At 44.6% G+C, this 19,244-nt stretch overlaps 1 protein-coding gene across 2 annotated transcripts in view; it reads right to left on the reverse strand.

The window, feature by feature from the left end:
- Nucleotides 1–19,244, reverse strand: part of CHL1 (cell adhesion molecule L1 like) — a 117,710-nt gene that overhangs the window by 24,270 nt on the left and 74,196 nt on the right. For both annotated transcript variants that reach the window (XM_058678960.1, XM_058678959.1), the window contains exons 6-13: nucleotides 13,826–13,948; nucleotides 12,402–12,572; nucleotides 11,725–11,772; nucleotides 9,943–10,063; nucleotides 6,973–7,157; nucleotides 3,123–3,254; nucleotides 1,110–1,250; nucleotides 383–494 (exon numbers count right to left, since the gene is read on the reverse strand). In XM_058678960.1, the coding sequence (XP_058534943.1) occupies nucleotides 383–494; nucleotides 1,110–1,250; nucleotides 3,123–3,254; nucleotides 6,973–7,157; nucleotides 9,943–10,063; nucleotides 11,725–11,772; nucleotides 12,402–12,572; nucleotides 13,826–13,948 (1,033 nt within the window). The remainder of the gene's footprint in view (nucleotides 1–382; nucleotides 495–1,109; nucleotides 1,251–3,122; nucleotides 3,255–6,972; nucleotides 7,158–9,942; nucleotides 10,064–11,724; nucleotides 11,773–12,401; nucleotides 12,573–13,825; nucleotides 13,949–19,244) is intronic.

A 19,244-nucleotide genomic window follows, 5' to 3' on the forward strand; every position in this document is an offset into this window, starting at 1 on the left:
ATGTCTGGACTTGTGACCCTAATTAACATGCAGAAATCACAATAAAGATCAATGTTACAGAGGTAGCCAGACAATTCCCAAACAGCAACGGTGAGATCACATATACATGACCTCAGACATTCCCAAGGGACAGCCAACGCCACCTTTAGCTGTGCCATGGCACCTTGCAAGTCTCTGCTTTCCTCCACGAATGCACATGGGTGCCTTTACTCTACCAGGTGAGAACTAGAGTTGAGGAGAGACAGGGAGTCAGGTGTGTCTCCCTACCTCTGAGGCACTGAGTTCAAGCAACCATGTGGACTCCTCATGGTCTGTCCAGTGAAGGGCAAGAGAGCAAGGCAAAGTCTACCATGACATCCTCAATAGCAAACAGCCAGCTTACCAGGACACCACAGCCTCAGGCGAAGCAAAGAACTCACAGTGCAGGAAGGCACTGTACCCAACCACTGCGGCGTAATGTTCTTCATCTTCAGTCTGTATTAATGGACGAACATCTAAAAACAGCAGAAATTAGTTCTAAACTTTCATGTAAGAAAGATGTGCGGGGCCCATCACAGTAGCCTAGTGGCTAAAGTCCTCACCTTAGATGCACCAGGATCCCATATGCACACCAGTTCTAATCCTGGCGGCCCTACTTCCCATCCAGCTCCCTATTTGTGGCCTGGGAAAGCAGTTGAGGACGGCCCAACGCCTTGCGACCCTGCACCCATGTGGGACACCCAGAAGAGGCTCCCAGCTCCTGATTTCAGATCGGCTCAGCTCTGGCTGTTGCGGCGGCTTGGGGAGTAAATCATCAGATGGAAGATCTTCCTCTCTGTCCCTCCTCCTCTCTGTATATCTGACTTTGCAATAAAAAAATAGTTTTTTTAAAGAAAAGAAAGACATGCAAATTGTGTTTTCCTATATCCTGGTGCTATCAACCAGAATTTTCTGCCGGAATGCTTACACCAGAAAAGCTCCAAGCTCAGCACATGCACACCCAAACACAAGCTGTAAGGTGCTCTGGTCCCCCCACTTTTCACATGCCAAGATCCATCAACTGTTTGGGCTGTGACTGGGCCGACTGCTTCAGGATGGTCCAGCTGCCACCTGCTAGAGGGCACACTTACCAACAACATCGATGTTGGCATTGGCTAAGATGGTCCCGTGTACATTGGAGGCCTCACACTGGTACACAGCAGTGTGATTTGGATGCAGATTGGTGAAGCTGATTTCCCTGGGTAAGATAACATCGCCAGCAAAAGGATGGCCTGCGATTAAAGAATATTGATTTGATGAAGTACAGGACATAAAGTATTTATGCACCATTTATTAAATGTGTCACACAGTGTTTATATTTTAATAAGTTTAGGAAGAAAAATCATCATTCATTGAAGACAACTCCTTTTCATAGCATCAACTATGGATTTTTCTTTGCAGGTTCTTGCATTGTTAATTTTCTTTTGACTTACAAAAGACACATTGATTCACAGCTCACTGCTCTCTCCTCCCACACCCAATAATGCCCTCTCTGACACTCAAATCCACTGTCAAGCCACTCTTGCTAATTCTTCTGAACTCAGAGGCCAACTTCATCCAGCAAAGATACTAAGGGCACAAAATTGCAATCTTTGCAAGCCACCAGCACAGGCTGCCTTCCTCCAAGCCCTCTGAATCCCTCAGCTGCACTGTGCACTTCCGTTTGCATGTTCACTGGTACCTGGCTCTGTGTGTCCATTTCCCAGAAACCCTCCCTGCAAGCAAGGACCAGTTCTCATATTTTGGCAATAGAACCTGCTCTTCTCCCTACCCAAGTGTGCTTCTGTAACTACCATTTTGGGCATTTCTGGTGCACTTATTTGGGGCCAGAGAATCCCAAGAGAAGCAGATGCCCAGCACCTCCTAGACAGCACAGTCCTAGCTGTTCCAGAGCTGGAGGCCCTGGTATCACCTCAGGGGCTGATGCAGCCCACAATGTGACCACATGGCTGACTCTACCGTGTGTCCTTGCTATGACGCTGCAAAAGAGCAGAGGAAAGATGAACACATGGGAGCTTAGAAAGTTCACAGATAATGCAAACCAGAAAGCCATGCCTGGATAGCTGAACTTCTGTGCACCAGAACCAATTAACACTAACTCACTGTAATATTCCTCAGCTGGATCTAGTTTGAGATACTGAGAAAGACATCATTTGAAGAGATCTGCTGCTATTGGCAACATGGATTCTGCTAAAATTGATCTCAGGACAAACATCACATTTAGGATGTGGGGAAAACAGTGAAATCATTAATACTTTATAAAAAAAAGTCTGTGAGTATGATACCCATAAGAGATCAATATTTTGCCAATTCATGACTTAAGAAGAGATGCAATGGTGCTGAAGAAGTCCCAGGCAGCAGACCATCCACCTCAAGCCACCCCAGCCCTAACTAAAAGGGAGTCGATGTCCAGCGGCAGCAGAAACTGGACTGCATGTCCATCTCTGTGGATTCAGTTCTGACCCAAAGACCACAGTGGGGCAAGCTGTCTGCTCCTTAGTGCTAACCCAGCTGTGGCCCAGGAGCTGCAGAGGGGAGCAGAGCCCAGGATTGGAATTTTAAACAAGGGACAGGTAAGAGCCATTCCCTGTCAGAACCAAAGCAGATGATGACCGTGACAAAGCCAGAGACCCTGAGCCAGGGCACAGGTCATGGGGCAGCCTTTGGGGATGCTGGCAGAGGGGCAGACACTGACCTCTGTAGATGAGTGGAGTGTGTGGGTAAGCAAAAGCGACCCTGAACAGTGCCCCCATGCCCTCCTCTCCTCAAATGAGGGTCACCTGGGTGGTCGATCCACAGGCCTTGTCCTGTTGCCTGTCCAACACCCTCAGAACCCTCCAGGCTGGAGCAGAGACTCGGCCTGGACTCTCTGCGGGGAGGGAATGAGGGAAGACTGGGGGCTGCTGGGCCTTGGGCAGATGAGATGGGACTAGAGCTGGCAGAGGCGGCAGCTGGCCCCTGGTCCCTGTGGGAGATGCCACATGGGCACGGTCACTCTCAGATGGAACCAAGAAATGATTCCAGGATTCCCCAGCTCCCCACACCTCAGTCTTGACTAGCACCTGGCCACTGCCCACACCCTCGCTCCAAGCCATGTAACTCACCATCCACTGGGCCACCATTGACTCTCCACACAACCTTGGGCTGGGGCTCACCCTCTGCTTCGCACAGCAGGATACCGCTGCTGCCACTGCTGTACACCGCACTCTGTGGCTTCTTGGTCCATCGTGGAGGCTCTGCAAAGAAGCACAGAGCTGTAAGGCCAAACGCTGGCACAGCAGAGGGCATACACTAGCAGCAGGACTGGCGCCAGGCTCTGAGGAGACGGTGTATGGTGCCTGAGGCATCTCTTCACAGAAGCAGCAGAGTCCACATTTAGGTACTTCTCAGTACCTAAACATTTCTGCATCTATCTTGATCTCTACCTGTGTACACACAAGCAGCAACAAGCCCCAAGCTTTGAGAAGAGGGATTTTGTGACACTACCTGTCCAGGTTCTGACACTCCAGCATTCCACCCTGCTGCCCTGAGTGTGGCTCAGAACAGAGTGGACACATCCCTGTCACCCGTGTGGCTCAGCACAGACAGGGCATTTTCCCAGCCTGCACATCCTTGTCATGTGTTGTCCCTGGAGTCAGCAGGGAGTCACCAGTCGACCATGCAGGTAACAGTTCTGGTTCTGTCTCCCAAGACATGGAGGGGCAAAATCGTCAGACATATGCATAACATGAACCACCCCCCACACATAATTTTGTTGGCATAAATATGGGGGAGGTGGATTGTGTGAAAGGAAAGCACTCAAAAATTTGTTAGGGAAAATGAAAGTGCATAAATAATTTTAGCAAATTCAAGTCCCAGCAAGAGTAAGCTTAAAAGCTTTCAAAACCACTCTACTTGGCATGGACTTAACCATTAAATTCCAAGAGCCGATGATGTGTGTGCTTATAATACAATCTGGGAACTTTTAATTAAAATGCAGTTTTCAAGGTGATAAAGTGGGAATCAGTTTCAGAGGCATTTTCAATGTTATTTGTTCCTTTTGGATATCTTTTACACACAAACACACACACACACAATCAATAAAACCCAATGTTTATAAATTAGGGGAAACACTCTGTGTAGTAACAAGTATGGCCCCTGATCTCAGAAGGATCACACAGAGAGGAGGAATAAATGCAGGATCTCTACTTATTTTCTCATCCTGCAGATTGCATTAACCCTACAAAATGTCTACACGCCAAGGAGTCAGCAGACCTCATTGCAGATAGGAATCTATTTATTTTCTGGATCAGAATTTTCTGAAGATTAATTCATTGGATGGCAATTGAATTCTTGATAACCTTTTAAACCATCAAAGCCAAAACATCCGGATTGGATTATAGATACAAAATCACAAATAAATTACCACATTTATTAATATTGAAAAGCCTTAAACGAGTCAAGAGCTAGTAACATGAAAATTTCTAGTGTGAATTCACTTTTGGGTAATCAGCTAAAGTCTAAATCTAAACCACATTCTGATTTCTGGGTTTGGAGAGCAGCTACCTCCATTCACCGAATGTGCAAACAGCGTTACCATGGATACGTGGGGTATGCTTGTGCCAACGCAAGATGTCCTCACTATTGTTGGCTATGCATATTGTTACATGATTTATATTTAGCTTGATTTCATATTTAGGATGTTGTAGCTTAAATTAATAATTCATAGAAGTGGAATGTGTTCGTAGGAAGAAACATATGATACAGAACACAGTCCATGCTTCCACGGAAGCACAAAGCACGTTTTCAGAAGGCACTGGATTTTCAAAGTGCACTTCCCCCATAGGGCTTATCGTTGTTCTGATTTGATTTTCTTAATAAGAGACAAAAAAGAGAGTTCAGGATTACAGGCAGGCAGAAAGATCGAGTGAAAGTGAAGTGATGAGTGAGCAGAGCACATCTACTGATTCACAACTTAGAAAAAGACGATCTCTTAGACACGATTAGCCCTACACAGCACATGCCAAAAGAAATGCTTAAAGCACATCGGTTCTTCATAGAACAACGTTTACATCTCCATAAAATTAATAGAAAACATTGTATTTAGAAAGTCTCTATATCTTTGGAATTCCAACAGTCAAGATTTTAAACTGCACAATTAATTTTGCATTTTTTAATTTTTTTGCCACTACTGCAATTCTTTTTAAAGCTTCATTCTGACAATCAAGAAACCCATGGCCAGATTGTTAAAATATTCAGTTAGCATAGTGTGTAGCAGCCATCTGGAAGAATCTCTAACAGTCAGCATCTTGGATCAGGAGCAGCTAAGAGTTAGACGTGTCTGGCTCGTGGGTATGTGCAGGAGGCATGAGGAGTACAGACATAGCCACGCTAGAAAAAAGCATTGAACAATGCCTAAAAATAGGTAAAACAAATTGTTTAAATGCTTCCTCCCTGGATGCCTTCATGTCCAAGGGATACATCACTGCTGACAAGTGTTGACACTAATGCATAATACTGGACTTCTGGGTAGGTCTTGCCTTTATTTGAACCAAAGTAAAAGAAATTCCAGTTTCTGATTTTCCTTTCTTCCTACCTTGTATCACTAAATCATATTGTGGAGAGATTACTCTGAGAGGGCATGACTAAATCAATTCTCGACATTTACTGTGTGTGGAATTTGTGACTGACTCATTTTCCCATCAATTAAGGCAACACATCATTACACAGATGTTTCTTGAGCAGATCAAAGCTTTAAGAAGTGAACCTCAGTGGAATATCGACAGAGCCCTGGAGCACCATCACTAAATGTCAACTTGGAAGAGACTCTTCTTACAGTCATTAAGCCTGTACTGCACTAATAAGTACAAATATGGCCATCTTCCAATTAACTTGATCGATGGTCACTGAAACCACAGCAAGGGTCCCAGTGTGATGTGGCATTGACCGAATTTCCAAAAACACAGGACCCTCACTGCTGCCCAAGCCTCAGAGTCAGCATTTGCATGTTATGGCTGCTCCTTTTAATACATCATCATCGTCTGCGTGTCTCCATCAACACAACAAACAAGTCAGACTTCAGTTGGCCAAAAAGCTTGGATTTGCATAGAAAATGAATACCATGTGTTTTTGCACAGTTTTACGGGAAATAACACTCACAGCACATAGTCTGTCTTTCTCTTCCCATAATAACATGGTGAACATCATCAAAACCCAAAACACAGAGGAAAAGCCCATTTAGGAAAGGGCTAAGACAGAGCCAACCCTCCCTTGTGCAGGACAGAGACAAGGCATACAGCAACCACTTTCTTCCAGACCTGTCTGAACATGGTCTTCCTCGGTACCAAAAGGGAGTGGCTGCCAGGACCTGTGGGGATACAAAACTCTGCGGGTACTCAAACCCTTTTTATAAATGGTGTAGTTTTCACACAGAACATACACAATCCTGCCCTAGGTTTTACACTGTCTATATGCTTTACGATAACTGAGACAATACAATGTGAAGGGTTGTTACATTGAATTGTTTAAGGAAATGACAAGGAAAAAGACAGACATGGTCAGTATGGTCACAATTATTTCACAGGTGTGGTTTTTTTTTTGAACCCACAGCTATGGAGCCTGGGCACTCTTCCTTTAGTGTTCTTCTCACACACTACGAGTGCACTGCACTGCAGGTAGTCTCTCACATCATGATAGAGGAGGCTAGGGTGTTTAACAGAACAAATCACAGAAGGCTTCTGCATGATCTCTAACCAGACCTGTTCTTTTCTTGGGTGTATCTGGGCTTGCAAGAGGAGAAGATGGGTGTGCATCATTGACTCAGCTAGAAGCTGGACTGGGTGGAGGCTGACCTTGTCACTGAGTGTGGAACATGACTGAACAGAAAGCTGGAAGTGCTTGGACAGTCACACTTCACCTCATATTGGCTCTCATTTGGATGAAAATAAAAAAGAGAACTTAACAAGGGAAACGCACCTTCCACCACCACATGAAAGTCATGAGTGGCTTCCCCTAAGGAGTTGCTGGCTGTGCAGCGGTAATTTCCTTTGTCCCGAAAGGAGACATTATCTATCTTCAAGGTCTTGCCGTAGTTTTCTTTAGTTTCTCTCCCCTTGGGTAAATCTCCACCCATTTTGTTCCATTCAATCTGTGGAGTTGGACTGCGAAAAAAAAAATAAAGGAACATAAAATACAGGAAAGCCCTGAGCACACACACACACTCTTACCAGACTGCCTAGTGAGAGGATCCCCACTCTACCATTTCTGGGCCCAGTCAGTCTCCTTCACAGCAAGCTCTTGGATGGCTCTGCCTCAGGCATCTCTGTCCCCCATATTATGAAAGCCAGTCTCATGACAGCACTGCCAAGGAGTAGCTGGGTGAGCATTGAGTAACTGGAGCCACAGATGCACATGATGATCGGTAAGTGTGAAACCCACTGTGAACAATGTTTAAAACCACAGAACCAGTCCTTCCACTTGATTTTAACAAGGTTTCACGGCCACTAATGAGTATATGAGAACAAGTCTACCATCTGGAACAAGATTGGTGTGATTTCCAACACAAGAGGTAAATGGTGGCATTTGTGGAAAATAAATTACTGAAAGGTCCACCTGGCCAAGAGTCATCCCAGAAAGGGTTCAACTTTTACCACCTTAAAGATATACAACCAGTAGATTCAACCATTACTGCTTTAAACATGTATAAACGCGGCCAGCAAGAGAGGTGGCTATTCAAGAAACTGTTCAACCCATCTGGACAATAAGTAGCTGGACTCTATGCTTGGTATATGTTTGCAAAGAAAGAATCTTGATTGAATTTGAACTGTAATACTGCAGCAAGGTGGAGGAATCCATCAGGGGGGAAGGGCGTGGGGAGGGGTGGGGGGATTCCCAGAGCCTATGAAACTGTCACATAATGCAAAATAATTAATAACAAAAAGAGAGAGGTGGCTATTGTCATGATTTAAACTAATCAGTCAGTCATTGATCTGAAATAATACAAGTACCAAACCCCCATGGTCTGAGGCCAAGTCTCAGCACATCAAGACACTGTTGATTGGTCGACAATTAAGGTGCAGAACATTTTTTTTGGGGGGGGGGGTGTGCAGGAAAGTCCCCAACACCACGGCGAAGAGTGACTAATCTTAGTGTCCCACCCAGCGAGGCATGAGCCAATCCATGCCAGCTCTTTCCTGTCAGATTCCAAGCTCTACTTTTTGTTGTTTGTCTATTTATTTTAGTTTTTTTTTAGTTTGTATGATTGTTTGTTTGCTATGAGGGGTTTTCGGAGCGATCGTGATGGTCATTGCAAGGGAGGGTGGGGGTCCAGAGGTGGAGCCAGGCTCGGACCAGAGAAAGCTCTCCTCCCCGGTCCCGAAGGACGTTTATTAGAGTTACAAGCCAGTCTAGATTATCCTAAAATCTGCCAAGATCAGCAAAATTGTATTTCAACACAACAAATGGCTAAATACTAAAATGAAATAGACACGAGACAGCTGAATGGTACCTTATAGCCATTTTAAGGTATATAGCAGCCGGTCCTGTATACAAACTAAAATTGAAATGTCAATGAGCAAATCATAGGTTATGGTTAAGAACTTGTTTTTTTTTTTTTTTTTTTTTTAACACACTGGTTACGCAAAACCATGTCAATTCCATAATGTTACAAATTGCTGTTAATGTTATATTGGGACTCTTAATTGACTGGAATGATATTCTACCAGCTCTAACTTTGGACCAAAAATGGTCTCCCCAAGAAACTGTTCAACCCATCTGGACAATAAGTAGCTGGACTCTATGCTTGGTATATGTTTGTAAGGAAAGAATCTTGATTGAATTTGAACTGTAATACTGCACCAAGGTGGAGGAATCCACTAGGGGGGAGGGGCGTTGGGGGGTGGGGGGATTCCTAGAGCCTATGAAACTGTCACATAATGCAAAATAATAATTAATGAAAAATAATTTTAAAAAAAGACACTGTTGATTGAAGAATTTGCATAGAGTGGTATTGTAAAACTGTTCCAATCAGCTCTGTCTCTTCATATTCTAACGGAAACCAGTCCTTCACAATATATGGTGAACTACACATAAATAGGGCTTTCAAATTTCAATTCCCAGCATCCTCAGTTTACACACAATGGTTCAAGTGAGTATACAGGATGCTGAGAAGATTAACTACATTATCCCAGGCCCTTCCCAATGGCAAGAAAGCACCAGTCTAGAACTGAGAACAGGCCTGTCTATGGCTAAACATTTTAAAGGCTGCCCCCAAATGACCACAACAGCTGGAGCTGAGCCAATCAAAGCAGGAAGTCAGAAGCTTCCTCCTGGTCTCCCACATGGGTGCAGGGTATCAAGGTTTTGGGCCATCCTCTACTGCTTTCCCAGGCCACAGGCAGGGAGCTGAAAAATGGGAAGTGGAGCAGCTGGGATATGAACCAGAGTCTATGTGAGATGCCAGCACTGCAAGGTGGATGATCAGCTCACAGAGCCACCATGCTGAAACTCTTAAATTCTAGGCTGGCCTCACTTGTGTGCAAAGCATAAAAGTGAAAATACAGACAAATGGGGCTCCTCCGAACCTGATAAGGAAACAGAGCTGGTATGCATTAAGCAGGAGAGGGACAGAGAGAAAAAGCAGCCATGGCTGTTAACCCCTTACATCGACGGATCACATGGTCTCAACACGAAGTCATCCTTGTGCCCTCTACTTACAAGACCACAAACTGACAGTTATAACTACTGGTTAACCCCAGCCACAGTCTGACATCTGCAGCATGGAGCATGGGTTATTTCCCCCAGAAATACAGTAGCATAGCAGTTAAAAATTACAACAACAATAATAATAATGATAAAATAAAATAACAGTCTGCAAGTGCATTCCTGGTCATCTTACTGAGGGCAGCAAAGGGTGGACGAAGTGTGTGTGGGCATCGGGCTACTCACAGGCCTTCTGCGAAGCACTCCAGCAGTAGGGTGTCCCCCTTGAGGACAGTGATGAGAGACTTGGCGCCCCCTTCCGCAGGGGGAAGCAGCAGCCTGGGCTTTCTCTGCTTGATTGAGTTTGCTACAAATTAGAAAAGACAGACTTTTTCAAAGTGAGTTAAGAATTCTGGAGCCCTCCACTCCCCTTAAAGCATGCATCTGTGTGTGGGATGCAGGATTACAGAAGAAGGCATGCATATTTTGACGCATTTCCTTTTGGAGATACTCATCCCTGCCCTGGCTGGTAAACGAGGCTGTCTCCAGTGCATCAGCTAAGGGCAGCACATGGTTCATGATGGCTTTGAATCATCCCTTCTTTTCGGAAGTTCAGACAGCATTTGCAATAAACTCCTTGGCAAAGCCCTTGAGTTAATGAACAGGCCATGATTTTATATGCTGCACTTTGGTTATCCTTTTCTCTTGGCTGTTTCCCTATGATTTAATGTGTCTGTGTACTTCAATGAGTTTCCTGTTGAAATGGCAGCTTCCCAAGCCCTGTACCCAGAAAACCTGACTGAGGTGGCTGAGCTGGACACTGACTGACCACTTGTAATCTGTCTGGCCCTTCAGGCAACACCCTCATAGCCACAGCCCTGGAGGAGACACCCTCCCCTGGGAACGCGGTCACCCTCACCACCTCAGACTGTTGCTTCCTGTCCCTTGTTTTCTTAATATTCCTCAAGTACCATGGCAAACCCACTGAAAAGTTTTACTTCATTACCAAAAGCTAACACAAAGAGCTTTTCTCATCCAATGGCAACATGTTTGACAGGATGCAGAAAGAGAATCAGTAGCTAACATTCCACCCTGTGCTACGAGCTTCCTTGGCTACTGAGCACATGCTGTGTTTGGTGACTGTGCACTGTGAAGACAAAGCAACAAGCAGGTTTGAGTCACAGATCTCAAGCCACGGTGACATTAGCAATGAATCAGGCTGCCTCACAGCTAAAGGCACTTCCTGAGGGGGCCTCTGCTGCCCCGGCAATGAAAGAGAACCTACTGGAGCCACTGGCCCCCAGAGTAGTAAGAACATTCACGCACTCGTGTAAAAGATTCCTCTCACAGAAAACTATGTGTTCCAGGTTTACGCGGGCATTTCCACAGCACAAAAGTGATGATTCTTTATGGAACAAAGTTAAAATGTTCCACAGACAATGAGTTTGAGTGCTGTCAATTCTTTCTCAGTGTCACAATTTATAGCTTCATGTTAAATATCCCAAGAAATCTTGCAACAAAAACATTCATTCAACTTTTGAAACTCAGTCCTATTTCTGTTGACACTTCTCCATCTTGTTTTTTTCTTTCTTTATGTAGAACTATCTCTCTTACATTCCATATGATACCTTGGAACACCCAAAATAAAGACTTAATTGAATACCTGTTTCTACTCCAACATCAACAGCTACATCCACTTCCACCTCCACATCTATATCATTTACATGCACTTCTACGCTTATCTCTACCTCTCTCTCACATGTAGATGTATATGTGTGTGCGAATTACATTGCATATAGATATATCACTAGATATTCTTAGTTACGTACTCATAAAGAACAAGCCCTTTGCATATAATCAAGAGGAAAGTGGGACAGTAGAGCCCTCTATTAGGCTTAGGGATTTTTCTCTAACAGGAGTATTAGTAAACTTGTGACAGAACTAGAGGAAAAAGTCACATTCTGAGATGACAATGAGTTATTTAGGGTGACAAAATAAAGATCTACATGCCACATACATCCAACTTACCCTTCAAGCCAATTTCTGTGGATAAACTTGAGTCATTAGCATGCTTTACTGAAATAAAAAATGGAAGAAAAAAACCACAAACATGATGGTAGATGCTAATTCTGGTACAGAATGGAAAGTCACACTTCAAACAAAGTAGAGCCATGCTTCACCAGAACAGGTCTCAGCCATCCGGGACATTCTGGTGAAGCCTTGGCACCAACTGCACACAGTGGACCACATTCCAAGCGGTGAAATGGTGACACCAACTCCCAACCACACACCACCAGCACTCCCACCAAGCCACTGAGGCCACGTTCTTCCCGCCAGTAACTTTCTCATTAGCATTGCTGGTATCAATCAATTGGGGGGGTGGGCATTAAAACAACTTAGACAATTTGTGGAAGTTTGTTGGTTTTTGCAAGATCTTGTGAATTAATGGTCAAGACTTGATAGAAAGCCCTAAAATTACATTGATTATCCTACCCACTAAAAGGACCAGGTCCTTCAGACACAGAGGACCCTGTCCTAAGACTGACCATCTGCAAGAGGCAGGGCCATCATGGAGCTGCATCACAGACACCCTTCGATGCGTAGGGTGGCCCTGAACAACTCAAGATTTAATTGGCTGCAGCAGCACAAGAGGGCAGCCGTACCTGCACGCAGCATGAACAGTGGTGGGCGGGGTGCACACTTACAGCTGTTGACTGTCAGTTTCATTGGCATTTTCTGCACAATGGTTCTCAGCCTGGGAAATGCAGCAAAGCAGCAGTAGTCGTTCCGACTGTCCTTCTCCTCCACGTTGGCGAAGTATAGGTCTCCCTTCTGGCTCATGTACACTCTCTCATCCTGTTCAATGTGTTCCAGTTCTGCAAAGAAGTATTTGTCATGGAAGCGCTGCTCTCCCTCCTTGTGCCTTATCACTCCCCTCTATCTAATATTCTTTCATTTTATTGGAGATCTTTCTTGTGCTCATCCTGTTCCTATCAGGTTTGTTCTTACTAAAGGAACAATGAGTGAGAAAAAAGAGAAACACGAACAACAGCAGCAAAGTCCCAGAGCATACACTTCACCACTGATCAGAGACTGCTGAGGGGAGAAGCAGCCTGCACCCCATCCGCCATCTCTGTCGCCAGCTTGGCTCACAGGGCTGCACAGGTTTAACTGAAAACCAGTTGGCACTGATAAATCCCAGGATCACTTTATTGTTTCCAACTCTTATCTGTGTAAACGAAGGACCCAAGTGCTGGGTCTGTGTTGCTCGACCCTTTGTCCTGGGGAAAGACTGACAGATTCTAGGTGGCCCGGAGCCTGGAACTTGTGGCAGCTGAGAGAGCCTTGCTGGCACTGTTCTGTGAGCTGCATGAGTTCCATGTGCTTTGCTGGGCCCTGGTGAGGAGACACTCCCAGAGCAGAGTGCGTATAGCAGAAGCAGGCTTTACACGAGGCTGGAATGAATGTCAAGCCGGAAGTCAGCAACGCTTTTTAGACAACGAAGACCAAAGTGTGTTTGGTGGTTCCTATGCTCAAGGGAAGAACTTTACTGCAATGAAAACATTGAGCTGGCAACACATACATAGGTAAGCCACATCCCAAAGGCCAGGAGGTGGTGAGAGACAAAGGATGCTTTCATCTACAACGCCCCTCTGTCCAAGCAGGATACAAAACACAGAGCAGTTTTCCTCATTTCCAGTGTTGCTGCATACACTCATCAGGGCGTGTCTAGAACTTATGAAAGGCTCTCGCTTTGAAGATCTAGTCTCTAAAAGCTGTTTGATTCCACACACATGACCTGATACAGTTGCCACAGACTGCCCCTTCCAACAAGGGTAAACAAGACTCAAACAAGCAAAGCTCTGTGCTTGCACAGAATGATGCTGACAAGAATAGTGCAGTACAATACCCATGCACATTGCATTTGCATATGTTAGGTGATACAAAGAAGGTTAATATGATTAGCGCTTCCATGACACACCTAGCGACTCGACCATCTGTGGATTCAGTATCCTGGGGATGAGACAGACAGAACCCCGGCCGACACTGAGGAATGACTATGTCAATATTTTATCCCTGGCTTTACTGAGTCAAAGTACCTCTCAATGACAGACAAGATGTTACTCACCAATATTCATCCAGTAAATGTGCAAAGGTGGAAGGCCTTTGGGGGGGTTGCATGGCAGGACAATTGGGTCTCCCTCCTCCACTTCCAGAGGTTCAATTTTTTCTTTTGGGAATTTGGGAACACCTAGCATAAAAAGTCATTTTCATATATTATTTTAAAATTTACTTTTAATGTCATAAGTCATATCTTAAAACATTCTTCATCTTAAAATTGAAAATTCTACCATCCAAAGTCTAATTTTCACATCTGCCTGCAGAGGTAAGTTCTGTTAAGCATCTGTGCGTTCTTCCACAACTTCACAAATAATCTGCATCTGAAACCCTAGACAAGAAATATTTCTCCTCAGCAATAATAATGCAAGAATATGCTAGCGCTTGCTCCTCTGAAAGGTGTAAACCCTGAGTCTTAAGAGTCACTCGTTTCAGTTCCAATCAGAAATCTTTTTCCTCCAAACACTGGATTTTGAATTAGGAAGTTACATATTCTATTTCCTGTTTTGCTGAGAATGTCTTGCATGTGATTGGCAAATATTCCATTCAGAGCATTAACCACACTAAATAAATAAATAAATAAAAACAGGGGAAATGACAGAATGTAATGAAAAGCAAAATATGCCCACTCTAGTTGCGAGCAGCACTGTCTACATCAGAATTCTTTCAAGTAAATAAAATTCTAAATGGAGTGCAACCGGTGCAGGAAAGGAGAATCAGTCATTAGCCCACTGCTTCTCCCATCCTGCGGTCCACTTCCTAAGGGGAATGCCTCACCATGGAACTAAAGGTCAGATTGTGCAGAATTTTTGGTGCAACACCAGTTACAAGATTTTATAAAAGTATCTCTATTTCTAGTACCATTCACAGTGCATTCTGTCTGAATTGGTGGCTTTGAACTTCATCAGGATTTTTCCTGATAAGAGTTTCACAGACTAGTGGAAAAGAAACCCAGAGGGGGCCCTGACTGCCTGTCCTGACCACAGGGAATTGCTTAGCAGTGCCCCACTTCAGAGTTGTAACTCACAGTAGATCACTACTGCTCTTTGGAGCCTGAAGACACATTTGTTCGCTGGGCAGTTTCTCCTTGACAAGCATGGTGTATTTCCTGCATGTGCCCTGATCTCCACCCCTCACCTTAAGACTCAGCCATTGGAGGAAGTTGTTGGTATTCCTCTTATCCATGACTGACTAATTACCACATGTCAGCTGCTATCTAAACCCAAAGGCCAGAGGAGGTGTGGCCTGCAAGACTGTGTGTGTGCCACATGGCCTTCATAAGGCCAGCTCTCTTCTTGAACCCCAAGGTGGTGACTGTTTTTCTAGCTCTTGGGCCCATGTGCCACCAGAGCTCAACTGAAAGATCTGGGGACATTTGGAATGGCAATCAACTTTGAATTATAGGTTGTGTGAAATTCCCATGCAAAGACAGGTGGCATGTCTGTCACCTTCATTGTGTAAAGAACCATCCGGGAGATGAAGCCTCACATTCCTGCCTGCTAATGGTTTGGCTGTGACAGAAGCAAATGTGACGCAAGTCATTTAACAGAAGTGCTGTACACTGTAGCCAATAATGCACAGCGACTGACAAAGCACTATACTTACAGCACCAGACTGACCATTTGCCTGGTACTACCTGCACAACTGAAGCACAAAAGTCAGAGTGTTGTTGGGCAGTGTTGAATCTCTTTGTGTTCAGATGCAAAGGAGAGCAAAAGAAGGAAATGGGTGAAAAATGAAAGTAGCATGTAGTCATGTCCACAGGTAGATCCCACTGTGCCAGAGGAGAACCCCAAGCCTCACTGAAGTGGAAGCTTCTGAACAGCAGGGATATCACAAACCTAAGCTGTAAGAGTCCATCACGTTTGCATAGTGAAAGAATCAACAGTGTACCTCAGGGCCATGTAGCCTAACATAACTCATGCTCAGAGACCACTTGAATGAGAATGACAGAGTCCATCACGTTTGCATAGTGAAAGAATCAACAGTGTACCTCAGGGCCATGTAGCCTAACATAACTCATGCTCAGAGACCACTTGAATGAGAATGACAGAGTCCATCACGTTTGCATAGTGAAAGAATCAACAGTGTACCTCAGGGCCATGTAGCCTAACATAACTCATGCTCAGAGACCACTTGAATGAGAATGACATTGGCACCCTACATACTACCCAGACATGTGGCATGCAAGCTGGCGTCCTCCAGCACTGAGGAACAGCACCACGTTTCTTTGTGTCTCCTACCCCTACAATTCCCATTTGCCACTACAAAGATTCTTCTGACAAGAAGAGGAACTCCTTACAGTTCACCTGTAGAGATATGTCACCAGAGTGGTCTTAGGGTAGCCAATCTATACACAAAACCCTGTATCAGCTGCCTGAGACTGGGGCCTGGCTTGGTTTCTATGATCTTGAATTTTCCCATAAAATGGAAAGGTAAAGACATCTAACTTGTTGATTTACATCAAGTGTAAATACAGTATTTCACTTGAGCTGATAGAAGCAGTGCCCATCACTGAGGAAGCTCTAAGTTCATGCTAGCTGCCATTCCAACAGTTGCACTCTGAGCTACACATGATCACAATAAAGGGTATAAAGTGAGGAGGGCTTCAAAGACATCTGCTGCTGCTGCAGCATCTGGTTCTTCAAAGATAGAATGGAAATTTCACCAAAGAGGTGGGGAGGGCAGAAGGGCGAAAATGGCCTGTCTCTGTTTGGAACCTGTGATCTGTTCCCTGAATGATTTCCTTTGTGCTACACCAGGGCCAATCATGCAAGGCCCAGGAGCTTTCCTCTCACTGGGACTCCCGGTCTGGCCTTTAGGGCTTTGGAGTGCACTGCATGCTGCCTGAATGTGCTTGGTAAATGCCATCCACCTGGGAGACCAGGCTGGAGTTCTCAGCTCCGGCTTCAACTCTGGCTCAGTCTCAGCCACTGCAGGAGTGAACTAGTGGCTGGGAAGTCTATGTATCTGTCTCTCTCCCTTTTTATCTCATAAACAAATTATTTTTAAGATCAGAGAATAGAAAAATCAGTAGTTTTTGAAGGACTAGGAATGCAAAGAGGAGAAGGAGAAAGCCGATCTGTACTTTGAGGGAGGGTATTGCTAAATAATATGGTAGAATTATTTATATCGTCATTTCACTTCTACTGACTTTGGGTATGGGCGGCAGAGAGATCAGAATCCACTCCTCCCAGACAGCCCTAGACCCACAGAGTGTCTGTTTTTGAGGGCAACATTGTGCTTCTCACAGTTACATCCCAAATTTCTAGACAATCTGTCACATGAGGGAATTTCCTAAAGATATGCTGAAAAATTCAGACTGACTCTGCATAGACCGCCAAGGAAAACCCATGTACTTAAGCAGTTTTTCACGTATTTGAAAATTATACATACTGTTTGGTCAGTGTTTATTTATCTTCTAGTCGTTTCCTATGAATTGAACCACAATGTTTTTGAAAATAGGAAACTAAATATTGTGCATAAAGATTTCTTTTGTTGAGAGTAGCAACAGCATACTAAGAAATACATAAATTCTAAAATTCAAATAGCAAAATTCCCATCAACGTAAAAGTAGAGTAAATTCTGCACAGCTTCAAGAAGCATAAATTGTAGAAGACTGTGGGAAGCTTTTGTCTCTGGTTCATAACCTCAAAAAGGGGAAAGAGTTCTGTTCTACCCAAGGAGCTGTCAGATGGTGAAGTCCTCTCAGGAGAGCATGGAAATGGAGCTGCCTCCCTGAACAACTGGAGAGCAGCAGTTACCCACTCCAGAGCATAAACTCCACCTCTTTCCTTCCCTGCCAGGCTGGTATACTCTGGTAAGAATTATTTTTGCATGCCTCTGCTTGGTCTGCTTAGACAACGAGACAATATTTTCAGAAATCCTCTAATCACAGAAACGTAGGCTGAACTGCACCATTTCTCCTCTTGCAATAGGCTTAGCTACTGCCTTTTTCTATGAGTTTCCATAGCAACCACTAGATTTCAGGTTAGGGATGCCCCGGTGCTTTGCTGTCTGCCAAAGAGTTTAATCTCTCTGTCTCCATCTCATTTTAAATTTCCAGTCACACCTAACTGAATTGACTGCACATAAACACACACACATAAGCCGCCCCTCCGTGTCTGAGGGGAATTGGTTTCATGGCCCCCGTGGATGCCAAAATCTATAATGCAAGTCTCTTGTATTAACTGGTATGGTGTTTGCATGGAGCCTGTGAAATGCTCTAACAGACCTTGAATGTGCCTAGGTTATTTAAATGTCCAACAGAAAGCAAATGTTATGCAACAGCTGTTTGCCCTGTTCAGGGAATAATGACTGGGAAGTTAGTCTGCACATGCTCAGCAGATGCAGTGTTTTCTCTGGACATTTTCCCTCATCATTTAATTGAACATGCAGTTGGAAATCTGCAGATGTGGAGGTCAGCTAAGTAGGCAAGACAGCTCCACATTCTCAACCACGATTTCTGACCCAGAGCTCATGGACATCCACCACTGAATGTCCTCCCAAACTCAACCCCCAAGGCGGAGTCGTGTGAGCACACACAGCTCTGTGCCTCACAACTTCATGGTCACATATCACAGCCTGTGGGGACCTACTGTGCTGCAGACACATCTACTCCAGCGGGACTATGGCTGTGCCCACCGCTACTTCCGAGGAATCACTCATTAAGATTATGCAACATGATTACTTATGAAATCAATGTAAATACTGCGAGAAAATAAAGAAATTCTACTAAAATCTCTTCATTCCCCATTGTTTCATGAGAAGGGTGTTACCACTTATTTTCTTTGTCAGGGTCTAGCCCAGCCCCTCGACTGCCTTTCTTCGGTATTATATAATCACTTTCTTGCCTTGCATTAGAACTTTGCCACATCAGGTTACTCTTCATCAACAAGCTATTTCTTCTCATATATTTTAATTTACATAAATTGATTCATGTGAATGTGCTTCTCAAAACTTTCCCTTCATTGCTTGACCTACTGCTAAGGGTCTCTCCACAGTCCGGTGGCCTTTTCTATATGCCCACACCATTTCCTCTATCTGTTCTGCTCTGAGTGTGAGCACACACTCTCATTTACTCATTCTGTCCTCCTTTTCCCATTCCGTCTGTGGGAACTGTGGGGTTTTCTCCAGCATAGTTTTAGTGAAATAAGACTTCTACCGGTTGGCTGGTGCACTTGGTACCTGTTGGTCATGGAGGGCTGGGGCACAGTTGAGGATCCCTTCCCTAGGCAGGGATCTAGGTGCTCATGGATGGCCAGCAAGCCAGGCCCATCTCCACATTGGAGCAACACTCAGGGCTACTACTGCCACTAGCATCCTCAGGCCCAGAGGTTGTAGTAGTTCCCAATGATGCAGGAGCAGCTGTTGGTCCACCAATTTTCTTTCTGATTACCAATGCTGTCAAGTACATTCTCACATTTCTA

The sequence above is a fragment of the Ochotona princeps genome, chromosome 21 (assembly GCF_030435755.1).
Source record: "Ochotona princeps isolate mOchPri1 chromosome 21, mOchPri1.hap1, whole genome shotgun sequence".
Taxonomy (NCBI): Eukaryota; Metazoa; Chordata; class Mammalia; order Lagomorpha; family Ochotonidae; genus Ochotona; species Ochotona princeps.